This window comes from Nycticebus coucang, chromosome 19 (genome assembly GCF_027406575.1).
Source record: "Nycticebus coucang isolate mNycCou1 chromosome 19, mNycCou1.pri, whole genome shotgun sequence".
NCBI lineage: Eukaryota > Metazoa > Chordata > Mammalia > Primates > Lorisidae > Nycticebus > Nycticebus coucang.
Window position 1 is genome coordinate 35,800,174 of NC_069798.1, and position 14,837 is coordinate 35,815,010.

The following is a 14,837-nucleotide window of genomic DNA, read 5'->3' on the forward strand; positions in this document are numbered from 1 at the left end:
CAACATTTATTCATTCCTCAATAACTGATTTGATGGCAGGCCTTCTCTTCATCTTGAATAGCCTTCTTTTGTTCTGTGTGTCTTGGTGTGTTATCAAATCTGTTATGTTTTTGTGAGTTGGAAGATGAAAGCGATTACTTGAATTTTTCATTAGAAGATTCAGTATTTAATAAAGTTGTTCTTTTGGGCTAGGATCTTGATTATTAAACATTGTCATAGCAAAGTATCTCAAGAATGGAAGAAAAAGTATCCAATATACTCAGCCCTACTATGAAGCTAATTTATAGCTTTCATATGAAGGCTATAACCCAACTATAGTAACTTTTTTTTTTTTGTAGAGACAGAATCTCACTTTACCACCTTCGGTAGAGTGCCATGATGTCACAGGACTCACAGCAACCTCTAGCTCTTGGGCTTCCGCAATTCTCCTGCCTCAGCCTCCCAAGCAGCTGGGACTACAGGCGCCCACCACAATGCCCGGCTATTTTTTGGTTGCATTTTAGCCGGGGCTGGGTTTGAACCCGCCACCCTCGGTATATGGGGCCGGTGCCCTACTCACTGAGCCACAGGCGCCACCCTAGTAACTTTCATTTTAGAAAGTAACATTTTGAGATTGGGTGTGATAGATTGCCTGTAATCCCAGCAGTCTGTGAGGCCAAGGTAGGTGGATTGCCAGAGTGGGACGCTGTCTCTAAAAAAGATAGCCGGTCGTTGTGGTGAGAGCTTGAAGTCCCAGCTACTTTGGAGGCTGAGCCAAGAAGATCACTTGAGCCTAGGAGTTTGAGGTTGCTGTGAGGTACGATGCCACAGCAATCCACTGAGGGTGACAAAGTGAGACTTTTGCTCAAAAAAAAAAACGAACATTTTGGGTTTTTTTGGTAAGGCGTTAGAAGAAGAAAGTGATGATAGCGTGGTGATATTTTTGTAGATTATGCAAGGTGTCAAGACTATATCATCCAAGTAAATGTGGGACTACATAGTACTAATTATTCTCACATATCTTTATTAAGTGAAGGGATGTAGGATTATGTATGTTTTTCTCTACATTTTACGTGAAGTCAAAGTTGTATAAAAGCAATTTTAAGATGTTGTATATACTACATGTGGTGCTCAAGACAATCTGTAAGTGAAAGGTGTTGCTGTGTTCCAGTAAACTTTACGAAAACTGAAGGGTACAAACTTGGTCCTCAAGTATGGTATAGTTTGTTCTACTTCTACTCTCTTCTAGGTACCTCTTAAGTCCTCCCCAGTGGACCACTAAATGTGTTAACAATTTCCCTCAGCTGCATTTAACATAATCTTTTTGTAAGTGGCTTAAAAATGCCAGAGTTTCTTGTTGTAACAAGACCAGGTATTTGGGATTGCTGTTGTTTAGCTGCTTAAGGTGAGTCAGAGCCAGCCAAAGTCTTTGTGGTTCTCCTGGCCTTTTCCTCATTCTCCCAAACACTGCTGCAGCTGCACCCATCATGTTTGATGTGTAGCCGGGGAAGGAGAAAAGAACCTAATGAGTTAATCTACCCCACCGAATCAGTCCCCTCTTCAAAAGTGCTTTCCATGCGACTACATTTTCTTACATTTCACATTAGATACACACATTAGACCAGTGAGCTTGGACAATCTGATTAATTCTTGGAGCCTGAGGTGTCTCATTTGAAGAATGGCTATAATATTTAACTGGTGTCATTAAAGGGGCTAGAGATGATGAATATAAGATGCCAGCTAAGAGCCTAGTCTTTAGTACATTGTAACTGATTATTATTGACTAATTAATGAATTGTTGCTCAGGTTCCTTTGGATTTGTGCAGTGGTCTTCGGAACCTTCGAACAGGGTTAATTTGATTATTAACAGGTAGTTCAATCTTGTTTCTATGTATAGGCTGAAATAAACATGGTTTGTAAACATATACTTGCATATATTTGCATATTATGTTTGTTGTCAGTTTACTAATGGGAGAAATAAACATAGTGGGAAGAAGAGCTACAAGAAGGTGCTATTTGCTAAATTCTGTTTTGTAGATTCAATAAATGGTAGGTTTTCAGACTTTTTTTAGAAGAGAAAGGTAAACGAGCATAAAACTAGAGCCAACAACTCTGCCTCTAGCTTGACCGTGTAATTTTTCATAACACTTTAGAAGATGATTATGTGATGCTCATAATTACTTTACCATTCAAATACATTTGATTTTCTAGGTGCTAGCATGTCAAGATTGTTTCCCTATGTAGAGAGGTTGTTTTTTTTTTTTTTTTTTTAAACTCTCACATACTTCTGTTATCTTATTGATAACACGGTTATGGGTTGTGGGAGGGTTGATAGTTGACTTTATTATGTGTACTTCTGTACAGACTTCTTTTTCTTTTCCTTTTTCTTTTTTTTTGAGATAGTCTCACTTTGTCGCCCATGATAGAGTGCCATGGCATCGTAACTCACAGCAACCTCAAACTCTTGGGCTCAAGCGATTCTCTTGCCTCACCCTCCCCAGTAGCTGGGACTACAGGCACTCGCCACAATGCCTACTTTTAGAGATGGGAGTCTCGCTGTTGCTCAGGCTGGTCTCAAACCTGTGAGCTCAAGCATTCCACCCACCTTGGCCTCCCAGAGTGCTGGGACTATAGGCACTTGCCGCAATGCCTGGCCGTTTTTAGAGATGGGGGTCTGGCTCTTGCTAAGGTTGGTCTCGAACCTGTGAGTTCAGGCAGTCTATCCACCTCAGCCTCCCAGAGTGGTGGGATTATAGGCATGAGCCACCGTGCCCAGCATAATTCTTCTTTTTCAGTGTTATCTTTAATGTGTGTCCAATTTAAAATTAGAAATAGTAGACACATGTTATAATTAAGGTTCCTGAGGCCTAACTTGGTTTCTAATACAAGTGACTTTTACAATTTAACAAAATTCTACAAGTTATTTTTTCTGTAGCAAATAGTAATTTCTTTTGAGTTTCAAGCAGTAGATTCTTCATAGAGTCAAAGTTTGTAAATCTGAGAATTTAAATGAGACATCAAAGGCAGTAGGAAGCAAACTGAAATGAAAATAGCACAGATGCTTTTATATGCAGTGAAATATATAACCGGGTTTTCATGTGTTTTTCACAATTTTTGTTCTGTTTTTGCAGCTGGATATTGCGTGATTACATATATACTTGGAGTTGGAGACAGGCACCTGGATAACCTTTTGCTAACAAAAACAGGTAACAATTAATGGCAACTAGCTGACGTACGTTTTATATGACAGTGATTTATATGCTGGAATCCACTTATTAAGTAAATAAATTACATAAAGTAAATTGGAAAGTCTTAACAGTCTCTTTAAATAGTACCATGGAAGAACATTTCAAGAAACTCCCACGCCTTATAAGAATCACTTTAGTAGAAATTCTACAGATGATCATCTTACCCTTTCTTTTGTACTTGAAATACCTCTGTTGTGGAAAGCCTGTAATGTATGCAAGTAGTCCAGTCTCTCACTGTATAGTTCTGGTTAGACTGTTAGTCTGTCCTATCTCTTGCAGACTATGCTTATCTCACTTTAATATTTCTTTAATTATTTTCTTTTCCTCTTGGAGATCGATTGAATCATCGCCTCATCCCCCTTTTTCCTGATAACTCTTTAGACCTAGGTCTTTGAATAATATCTCTATGCGAACAACTTCCAAACTAAAAATTCTCTACCTCAATCCATTTTATTAACTTCAAATTGAAATATCCAACTGTTTACTTGAAATCCTAATTATATTAGTTATAAAACTTGTCTCCTTTCTCTACTCCCTGCTTAAAACCTTCCCTTCACCTCATTTTCCCATTTCAGTAGGTGGCAATATCATTGCCATTGTTCAAGCCCTAGACCTGGAAGTCATTCTTTTTATTTTTTTTTTTTTTTGCAGTTTTTGGCCGGGGCTGGGTTTGAGCCCACCACCTCTGGCATATGGGCCGGTGCCCTACCCCTTTGAGCCACAGGCGCCGCCCTGGAAGTCATTCTTAATACATCTTTTGGCCTTGTGACACATAACAGACCTATTGACAAATCTTGTCTGCTCCTTACCTCCAAAATATATCATGAAGTTACCTACTATCTTCATTTCCACTGTTTTTACCTCTTTTGAAACCTCTAGCATATTTTGCCTAAACAATTTGATTAGTATCTGAACTCTTTACTATGACTCTGTGGCTTGCTAACGCTGCTCATCTGTGTGAGCATCAAACCACTCATATCTCAGGCGAGTGCCCTGGCTGACTTTAGTTATTAAGTCTAAGTTCTAATGGCATCTCCTTAAACAAGCTTTTTCTGGCTTTCTGATCTGTCATAATGTATTTGCCTTTTCCTCCATTATTCTCTACTTGTTACCAAAAGCTTGCCACTTATCTCCAAACCCACATCAGAAGAAGGAGCATAATTCCCTTTCCTCAATTTCTAGCAACTTCTAATAATTTAAGAATTTTTATCTTTAGCCATCTTTTGCTGATAGTATTTACTGGTAGTCCTATTTCAAAGCAGTTCAAAGTTATATTAATTCTATATAAGTTAAAAATAGACTTTGTAGAGTTTCCAGGGGTGTCCAACCTTATTCTTCCTCTGCCAAACATTGAAAGATAGTAGTTTCCTTGGGCCATACATTCAACACAGAAACACTAATGGAAGCTGATTAGTAGAAAAAAGGTCAGGGCATACTTTTCATATATATGATACCATAGATAAGCAAAAGTGGTCCTCACAAAATCAGTATGCAGACGTAAGTCTGCAGGTTTGGACACCCTGCAAAGTGAATTTAAAATGTGTTTCATGATAGGAAATATGTTTCATATGTATTTTTAGTTAAACTGCCTCAACTATCATGAATCATCTTCTGTTGTATATTTTGGGTCCATTATGCCTACAATTTGAGAACTTTGGATTTTCTTATGTAACTGTCCGATCCCTTACTGGCTGTTGGAGCATTTTTTTAATATACCAAGTAACTTTTCTTTTCTCTCCTTTTGCAAAGTAAAACACGTTTGTCTTCTGTTGACTCTGACTCTGCTATGGATTGAAGTGGTTTTGAATTATAATCAGAGTTCCACTGTGTGTCATTCACATCCAATTCTTGGTATTAGGTATAAAGCATAACAAGGCAACACCCAGATTTCATTTCACTGTGTCTTTTGGGAACTTGTTCCTGAAAGACAAATGCAATCAGTTTAAAATACAGATAAAATAGCAGATGATCGGGTTAAGAACTCTAAATGTATGTGAAGGAAAATTACTCACTGTGTATAGACAATGTCAAAATTTATACAAAGGCAATGTGCTGAAATGCAAAATACGATTCTGAATTATAGATTTTCCAGAAATATTTTTTTGCCCATGCTTTATTTGGTTTTAGATATTTTTTTCTTTATTATTTTTTTAAACTTTTTGTTTTATTTTTTTTTTATTGTTGGGGATTCATTGAGGGTACAAAAAGCTGGGTTACACTGATTGCATTTGTTAGGTAAAGTCTCTCTTGCAATCGTGTCTTGCCCCCAAAAGCTGTGGCACACACCAAGGCCCCACCCCCCTCCCTCCTTCCCTCTCTCCACTCTTCCTTTGCCCACTCCTCCCTCCTTTCTCTCTCTGCTCTCCCCTTCCCCCACCCCCACCGTGACCTTAATTGTCATTCTTTGTCCTCATGTCAAATTGAGTACATAGGATTCATTCTTCTCCATTCTTGTGATGCTCTACTAAGAATAATGTCTTCCACTTCCATCCAGGTTAATACAAAGGATATAAAGTCTCCATTTTTTTTTTAATGGCTAAATAGTACCACAGCTTGTTAATCCATTCCTGGGTTGATGGGCATTTAGGCTGTTTCTTCCACATTTTGGCGATTGTAAATTGAGCTGCTATAAACAGTCTAGGGCAAGTGTCCTTATGATAAAAGGATTTTTTTCCTTCTGGGTAGATGCCCAGTAATGGGATTGCAGGATCAAATGGGAGGTCTAGCTTTGAGTGCCTTGACGTTTCTCCATACTTCCTTCCAAAAAGGTCGTACTAGTTTGCAGTCCCACTAGCAGTGTAAAAGTGTTCCCTTCTCTCCACATCCATGCCAGCATCTGCAGTTTTGAGATTTTTGTGATGTGGGCCATTCTCGATGGGGTTAGATGGTATCTCAGGGTGGTTTTGATTTGCATTTCTCTAATAGATAGGGATGATGAACATTTTTTCATATGTTTGTTAGCCATTTGTCTGTCTTCTTTAGAGAAGGTTCTATTCATGTCTGGATTATTGGCTTTTCTCATGTAGATTAATTTGAGTTCTCTATAGATCCTAGTTATCAAGCTTTTGTCTGATTCAAAATATGCAGATATCCTTTCCCATTGTGTAGGTTGTCTATTTGCTTTGGTTGTTGTCTCCTTAGCTGTACAGAAGCTTTTCAGTTTAATGAAGTCCCATTTGTTTACTTTTGTTGTTGTTGCAATTGCCATGGCAGTCTTCTGCATGAAGTCTTTCCCCAGACCAATATCTTCCAGTGTTTTTCCTATGCTTTCTTGGAGGATTTTTATTGTTTCATGCCTTTTAAATTTAAGTCCTTTATCCATCTTGAATCAATGTTTGTGAGTGGGGAAAGTTGTGGGTCCAGTTTCAGTCTTTTACATGTGGATATTCAGTTCTCCCAATACCATTTATTGAATAGGGAGTCTTTCCCTCAAGGTATGTTCTTGTTTGGTTTATCAAAGATTAGGTAGTTGTAAGATTTTAGTTTCAGTTCCTGGTTTTCAATTCGATTCCAAGTGTCTATGTCTCTATTTTTGTGCCAGTACCGTGCCGTCTTGACCACTATGGCTAAAATCTGGTATGGTGATGCCCCCAGCTTTATTTTTATTACTAAGAACTGCCTTAGCTATATGGGTTTTTTTCTGGTTCCATACAAAACGCAGAATCATTTTTTCCAAATCTTGAAAGTACGTTGTTGGTATTTTAATAGGAATGGCATTGAATAGGTAGATTGCTTTGGGAAGTATGGACATTTTAACAATGTTGATTCTTCCCAGCCATGAGGATGGCATGTTATTCCATTTCTTACAGTCCTCTTCTATTTTCTTTCTAAGGATTGCATAATTTTCTTTATAGAGGTCCTTCACCTCCTTTGTTAGGTATATTCCTAGGTATTTCATTTTCTTTGAGACTATGGTGAAGGGAGTTGTGTCCTTAATTAGCTTCTCATCTTGACTGTTATGGTGTATACAAAGGCTACTGACTTGTGGACATTGATTTTATATCCTGAAACATTACTGTATTTTTTTATGACTTCTAGGAGTCTTGTGGTTGAGTCTTTGGTATTCTCTAAGTATAAGATCATGTCGTCTACAAAGAGGGAGAGTTTGACCTCCTCTGCTCCCATTTGGATTTCCTTTATTTCTTTTTCTTGCCTAATTGTATTTGCTAGAACTTCCAGCACTATGTTGAATAGTAAAGGTGACAGAGGACAACCTTGTCTGGTTCCAGTTCTAAGAGGAATAGCTTCAGTTTTACTCCATTCAGTAAAATATTAGCTATGGGTTTGTCGTAGACAGCTTCAGTCAGTTTTAGAAATGTGCCACCTATGCCTATACTCTTCAGTGTTCTAATTAGAAAAGGATGCTGGATTTTGTGAAATGCTTTTTCTGCATCCATTGAGAGATCATATGATCTTTCTTGTTGCTTCTGTTAATATGGTGGATAACGTTTATGGACTTGCGTATGTTAAACCAGCCTTGCATCCCTGGGATGAAACCTACTTGATCATGATGTATGACTTTTTTGATGATAAGCTGTAATCTATTGGCTAGTATTTTGTTGAGAATTTTTGCATCTGTATTCATGAGTGAAATTGTTCTGAAATTCTCGTTTTTAGTTGTGTCTTTTCCTGGTTTTGGTATCAGGGTGATGTTTGCTTTGTAGAATGTGTTGGAAAAGATTCCTTCCTCTTCTTTTGGAATAATTTCTGCAGTACAGGAATAAGCTCTTCCTTGAAGGTTTGATAGAATTCTGGTGTGAAGCCATCTGGACCAGGGCATTTTTTGGTTGGAAGCTTTTTTATTGTTTCTTTAATCTCGGTGCTTGAAATTGGTCTGTTCAGGAGCTCTATTTCTTCCTAACTAAGTCTAGGGAGAGAGTGTGATTCCAAATATTGATTTCTTTCCTCCACATTGTCAAATTTCTGGGCATGGGCATAGAATTTCTGGTAGTATTCAGAGATGATCTCTTGTATCTCTGTGGGATCAGTTGTTATTTCCCCTTTATCATTTCTGATTGACGTTACTAGAGATTTTACTTTTCTATTACTAGTTAGTCTGGACGATGGTTTATCTATTTTATTTATTTTTTAATATGGCTTGTGAGTTTGTTAATGCGCTCTCTTTCGGTTTTTCGAATGTAAGCATCTAAAGCGACAAATTTTTCTCTCAAAACTGCTTTTACAGTATCCCACAGGTTTTGGTAGCTTGTGTCTTCATTGTTGTTATGCTCAAGGAAGGTAATGATTTCCTGTTCTATTTCTTCCTGCACCCATCTGTTGTTCAACACAAGGTTGTTTAATTTCCATGCCTTTGTGTGGGGTCGAACATTTTTGTTAGAGTTGAGTTCCACCTTTACTGCCTTATGATCTGAGAAGATACAAGGTAAAATTTCAATTCTTTTGATTCTGTTGATATTTGTTTTGTGTCCCAGGATATGATCAGTTTTGGAGAATGTTCCATGGGTGATGAGAAGAATTTATATCTTTATCTTTGGGATGGAGTGTTCTATATGTGTCTATCAAGCACAGTTGTTCTAGGGTCTCATTTAAATCTCTTATATCTTTGTTTAATTTCTGTTTAGAGGATCTGTCCAGCTCTGTAAGAGGAGTGTTAAAGTCCCTGTCATTATGGCATTATCAGATATCATATCTCTCAGACTGAGTAAGGTCTGTTTCAAGAATCTGGGAGCATTTAAATTGGGTGCATAAATATTTGGAATTGAAACGTCTTCTTGTATTTTTCCCTTCAGCAATATAAAGTGACCATCTTTGTCTTTTTTGACTTTAGTTGCTTTAAATCCACATGTATCTGAAAATAAGATTGCAACTCCTCTTTTCTTCTGAATTCCATTTGCCTGAAAAATCGTCTTCCAAACCTTGACTCAGAGTTTTAATTTGTCTTTTGAAGCTAGGTGTGTTTCCTGCAGACAGCAAATGGATGGCTTGTGTTTTTTAATCTAGTCAGCCAATCTGTGCCTCTTCAGTGGGGAATTCAAGCATTAACATTTATTGAGATAATTGATAAGTGTGGTAGTATTCTGTTCATCTTATTTCGTGAGAGTCCTTTGCTTAGTTTTATCTTTTGCATCAGTGTGGGAGTTAGGTTCTGTCCTTTAATTTCTGAGTTCTAACTTTCCTGCTGATCCATCGTGATGGTCAGTGTCTAGAACAGGTTGAAGTATTTCTTGTAGAGCTGGTCTTGTTGTGGCGAATTTCCTCAATGTTTGTGTATCCGTAAATGATTTGATTTCTCTGTCAATTTTTTTAAAGCTTAGCATAGCAGGGTAGAGAATTCTGGGCTGGAAATTGTTCTGTTTAAGTAGATTAAAGGTAGGTGACCATTGTGTTCTTTCTGGGAAAGTTTCAGTAGAGAAGTCTGCAGTCACTCTCATGGATTTTCCCCTGTAGGGCAACTGGCGCTTACTCCTGGCAGCTTGCAGAATTTTTTCTTTTGTCTTGAGTTTGGACATGTTCATCACAACGTATTTTGGAGAAGCTCGGTTAGAGTTGAGGCAACCTAGGGTCCGATATCCCTCTGAAAGCAGTGTGTCAGAATCTTTGGTGATATTTGAGAAATTTTCATTTATAACATTTTCTAGTATGGTTTCCATTCCTCTGGGACATTCTTCTTCCCCTTCTGGGATTCCTGTAACTCATGTTGGAACGCTTCATAAAGTCCCATAATTCTGACAGTGAACCTTCTGCTTTCTCTCCTTTTCTGCCTCTTTAACTATCTGAGTTATCCCAAGAACTTTATCCTCTACCTCCGACATTCTTTCTTCTGCATGGTCTAACCTGTTGCTGATACTTGCATCTTTAAGTTTCCTAATTGCTTCAGTTCCTTCAGCTCTGCTATATCCTTTCTGTATTCTTCATGTCGTTCATCTTTTATTTGATTCTGTTTTAAGATTTCCTTTTGGTTATTTTCCACTTTATTAGCAGTTTCCTTCATTGTTTCCATCATTTCTTTCATTGTTTTCAACATATTTATTCTAAATTCCCTTTCTGTCATTCCTATCATTTCTTTATGGGTAGAATCCTCTGCAGTAGCTACCTCATGGTCCCTTGGAGAGGTTGCTTTGTACCGGTTCTTCATGTTGCCAGGAGTTTTCTGCTGATTCTTCCTCATGACTGATTTCTTTTATCTGTTTCCTTGCCCTAATTTTCCTTTCACTTCCTCTTGCTCTTTTAGTTCCCATGCCTGTGGACTAGGTTTTGATGAGTCCTTTTGGTACAGGACCCGAAGGATGAGAAGGTTGTAGAGCATGAAGGGATAGAAGAAATAAAAAGAAAGAAAGAAGGAAGAAAAAGAAAATGGAGAAAGGATATGGGGTGGGTAAAAGGGAATATTGACAAAAAGAAGAGAGGCACAGAAAGAGCGAGACAGAGCAATCTTGGTGTACATACAGTAGGGTACTTTGACACAACCTTAAAAAAAACCCAACCTCAGGGGGTGCCCAGTTGGGTGTGGTTCCCTTGAGGTCTGCATCTCTTTGCTAACCTGATCGGACACAGTACCCCACCTGCACCAAGTAGACAGGAAAGACAAAAATGGTATAAATCAAACCAAAACAAGCAAACAGAAAACTTTACGGATAAAATTGGGTGAAAAACCAAATAATAGCAGTAAAAACACTAGCAAAAATAAAGTTCTAATTATTGAAAGAGGTAGGAATGGGAAATTGTATTTAAACTAGAAAAGTGGAGAAAGTAAAGAAAGAAAAAAAAGAAAAGAATATGTATGGAAAAGGTCGAAATTAAAAAACAACAACAAAATAAAAAACAAACAAACAAAAAACAGGTAAAAACAAAGCAGTATATATATCTTGTTGAATATTGTCTGGGCCACAGGGTGATCTTCTGGGGTTTGAGACGTTAATCACAATGCTTATACGACTGGAGGCATCCGCTGATTTCTCAAACCCCACAAGGTGGAGACCCGAAATCTCTCTTCAGCCCTCTTAAAAGGCACTTTAGACGTCTAAACCTGGCTAAACAGAAGCTTTCCCAGGAAAGTGCTTGTCACTGGGATCTCTGCTGAAGTGGCTATCCACTTACCCAGTGTGCCAGAACAGGTCTCACTCTGCCCCTGAGGGTTAAGGCTGTAAGGCGGCTCAGTCCCAGCCTGAGGCTTCCCAGTCACTAGGTTACTAGCTCCCGCCCGATCCTTGCTCTGCGACCCTGAGGGCAGAGCTTGCTGGGGCAGTTCTCTCACAATGGCTCCCTACGGCCCACAGCCAAACACTATTAGCTGGGGCAGTTCTCTCACAATGGCTCCCTGCGGCCCACAGCCAAACACTGTTAGCTCCGTCTGGCTCAGCTGCTCAGTCTGGGGCCCTAGACAACGCCTAAAGTTCTCTGCCCTCCTGCTCAAGCTCTCCCCAAGGCAGTTGAACTGAGTGCCAAGTCCAAAAACACCAAAACAGTTCACAGGTAAGGCCTTTCCGGTTTGCAGTCTCACTGCTACTGTACTTACAGCTGCTGGCGGGATTACACCGATGGAATACACGCAACCACTTGCCAGTTTTCCACTGTTTTCTCTTGGGGTCCAGAAGTCTCTCGCTGACTCCCTGTATCCTTAAAGGGATGATTATAGGCAGGTTCCCCCAGCCAGAGATGCCTGGAATGTTATCTCCCCTGACTCACGGTGCCCAGTTTCAGGGAAGCTGTTACTCGGCTGCCATCTTGGTAGTTTCTATCATCTGGTTTTAGATATTTTTAGCTTGGTCAAAGTTTCCTCGGTTTATGCAGCAGAGGGCATGGTATATCCACCATAATTGTGAAACTAAGGAAATTCTTTTGTCAGTGTAATACCATGTGGTCAGTTAAAACACTGCTTTCATGAAATTTGGGATGAGTGATAATTCACTTACTAGTGAATTACCCTAGAATTCTGTAGGAAGTTACAAAATCTGAGCTGTGGTATAACATTGAAAAATAAAGATTTTTTTTTTTTTTTTTTTTTTTTTTACCAGAGTTGCTGTCTTTATAGGAAGCTTTAAGAAACTTACTTAAGGTGATCAATGTGACAGGGTTCAAATGAAATATGGTTTGGATTTATCTCCACTCTTTGGAGAAAGGTTTATTTATTTTTTGTTTTTATTTTTGAGAATTTGAGGAAGGAGGGGGCGGTATAACTGAAAAATGTGTCCATTACTATGGTCAACACAGTTTAAAATAGAATTAATATGTTAAATCAGTAACTAAAAATCATATGCAAATGAAAACAGGGAATGGCTGTCTGTACCAAATGAAAAGTTAGTTATAGGTTAGAAAACTTTGAATTGTCCATCTATGAAAGGAATAGTGGCTTTTTTTGCCTATCTTGGCACTTCAGAGTAATACACTTTGAACCTTTTGTCAGAAAGCTCAGACAAAAATAGTCATTGTTATACTAATTAGAGTTTTTCAATACATCTCTTACCTGATCTTCTTTATCATTCTTTAATTTTATGGGAAATTGATTTGCTGTTTTGAAGATCTGAGTAGCAATCTTACCTAGCAATTAATATGTCAGGCTCTCAAGTCAAATTTGGAATTTAATTTGCCCTTTTTCCCCTCAGGTGACTTTGGGTAAGTTACCTAATACATTTATGAGTCAGTCTTTTCTTCTGTGTGTATAAATAACAATAGCACCTTTTTCCTGCTGGCATTGTAAGGACTGAATGAGATATGGTAGGTATTTGCTTGGTATTACACACATCATAAACTTTCATTAAGGGCTAGCCATAGGTTTTGTTTGTTTGATCACCTTGAGATGAGAATGCCTTCCTTTTTTGTTTATGTAGTTGTTACAATGTTAGAGATAAGAAAATAGTTACTATATTTCAAAAATACATTTTTCTTACCTGCTGTAATTTGGATATTTGACCCCTTCACATCTCGTGTTATAATTTGATTCCTAATGTGGGATATGTGGGGGTGGAGAGGGAAGTGGCTCATGGTGGCACATCCTTCATGAATGACTTGGTGCTTGTCCTCTTGGTATTGAGTTCTTGGCTGACTGTTAAAAAGAGCCTGGCACCTGACCATGCGATCTCTTCACATACCAGCTCCCTTCACGTTTATATCTTATATGTCCTTTGCTATTCAAAACTGTTACTGAGAAATATTACATCATTACTGTGCTTTTACCTGTAAGCGAAAATACCTCTAGCTAAATACATCATAAGGTTTTAAGTAGTAAGTATTGAAAACAGTGGAACTGTAGGTATAGGGAGCCTTTTTAATTCCAAAAATGTATATAACAACAAATAGTTGTTTTGTCACTTTCTTTTGTTTCTAGGTTCAACGATAGAGCAACAGGAAAAATATAACGTATAACAAAAATGACATTTTGAGCAAATATGGTAAATGCAATATTGTATAACCAAAAGCTGAAGAGAGTGGGAAGCTCACTGTGAAGTAGAATGTCTGGGAAGAAATTTTAGAGTTGGAGATTGTCTGGAATCTTTAAAAAAAACAGATTTTGGTTTATGGGCAACAGCAGAAGAGAGTCAAATAGAAGGAGAGTAAGCAGAAGTATGAAAATGGAATAAATACGATTTCAAGATTGTCACATTTGTTACATACACAAATAGAAATTACGAAAACTACTATTAAATGCTATTAATTTCATCACTGTCTATATTCTTTAATCCAAGAACTACAAATGCCTTGAACTACACTTTTAGAAATAAGTTTATGTCACTTGTGCAAATAACAGGAAAATTTAGTTAGCACCTCTTTCTCTCTTTGTATGCCAAGTCAGGGACAAAAGGAGGTAATTATAGTTAACAAGCAGTTTATTTTAAGTGTGCTTTATCTCCTCACTGTTTAAGGTAATAGATTTGAATACGATCACACTCTCTGAACTTCTTAATTAAATGAATTTTTATTTCATGAAATGCATTTTTAAAATCCTTACGAGTCACATTTATAGATATTAACTTTTAAAAAATGATCTCCTTTGGTCTTTTGGTATGTATGATGAATTTTCTTAAAAAATGAATAGCCTCTTCAAAATACATGGCTTTTTGAACTTGCGAAGTATAATAATATTTTCATTGTTAGATACTAAATCATTTATGTCTGATAATTAAGTAGTAATTCTATTCTTTGAGAGTTTTCTTACAAGGATAGAAATATACTCTTCATTTACAAGCAGAGATGCATAAGCAACATTGGAATTCTGCAGTTTATGGCTGGGGCTGGGTTTGAACCTGCCACCTCCGGCATTTGGGGCCAGCGCCCTACTCCTTAGAGCCACAGGTGCCGCAACACTGGAATTCTGGTAATGCTTGTAATGAAATGAAAATTGGGACTATTAAATAAACCATGTGGGATGGCACTTTTATATCACAGGTTGATCACATTGATCATCTTTTCAAGTGTACAGTATCATTAGGAATGATGTTGATAACAAAACATTATTTAAATAATGAAATGAAACTGAAGAAAGATTACACCTATAATATAGTGAGCCTCTCATCTCTTTACCTCTTGCAGGGTATTGTATCCAGCAAGGTAGAAAATAAATGGGAATTTAATAATTTAAAGCACTGAAGTGCTTAGCTTAGTTGAACAGAGAATATTCAGTTGAAGGCCCTAAAATTCTTAGCCAAAGTTCAT

The 14,837-nt window shown here is 37.8% G+C and overlaps 1 protein-coding gene across 2 annotated transcripts in view; it reads left to right on the top strand.

The window, feature by feature from the left end:
- Window positions 1-14,837, top strand: part of LOC128571597 (phosphatidylinositol 3-kinase catalytic subunit type 3) — a 198,844-nt gene that overhangs the window by 136,599 nt on the left and 47,408 nt on the right. For both annotated transcript variants that reach the window (XM_053571130.1, XM_053571129.1), the window contains one exon: window positions 3,111-3,185. In XM_053571130.1, coding sequence (XP_053427105.1) covers window positions 3,111-3,185 — 75 coding nt within the window. The remainder of the gene's footprint in view (window positions 1-3,110; window positions 3,186-14,837) is intronic.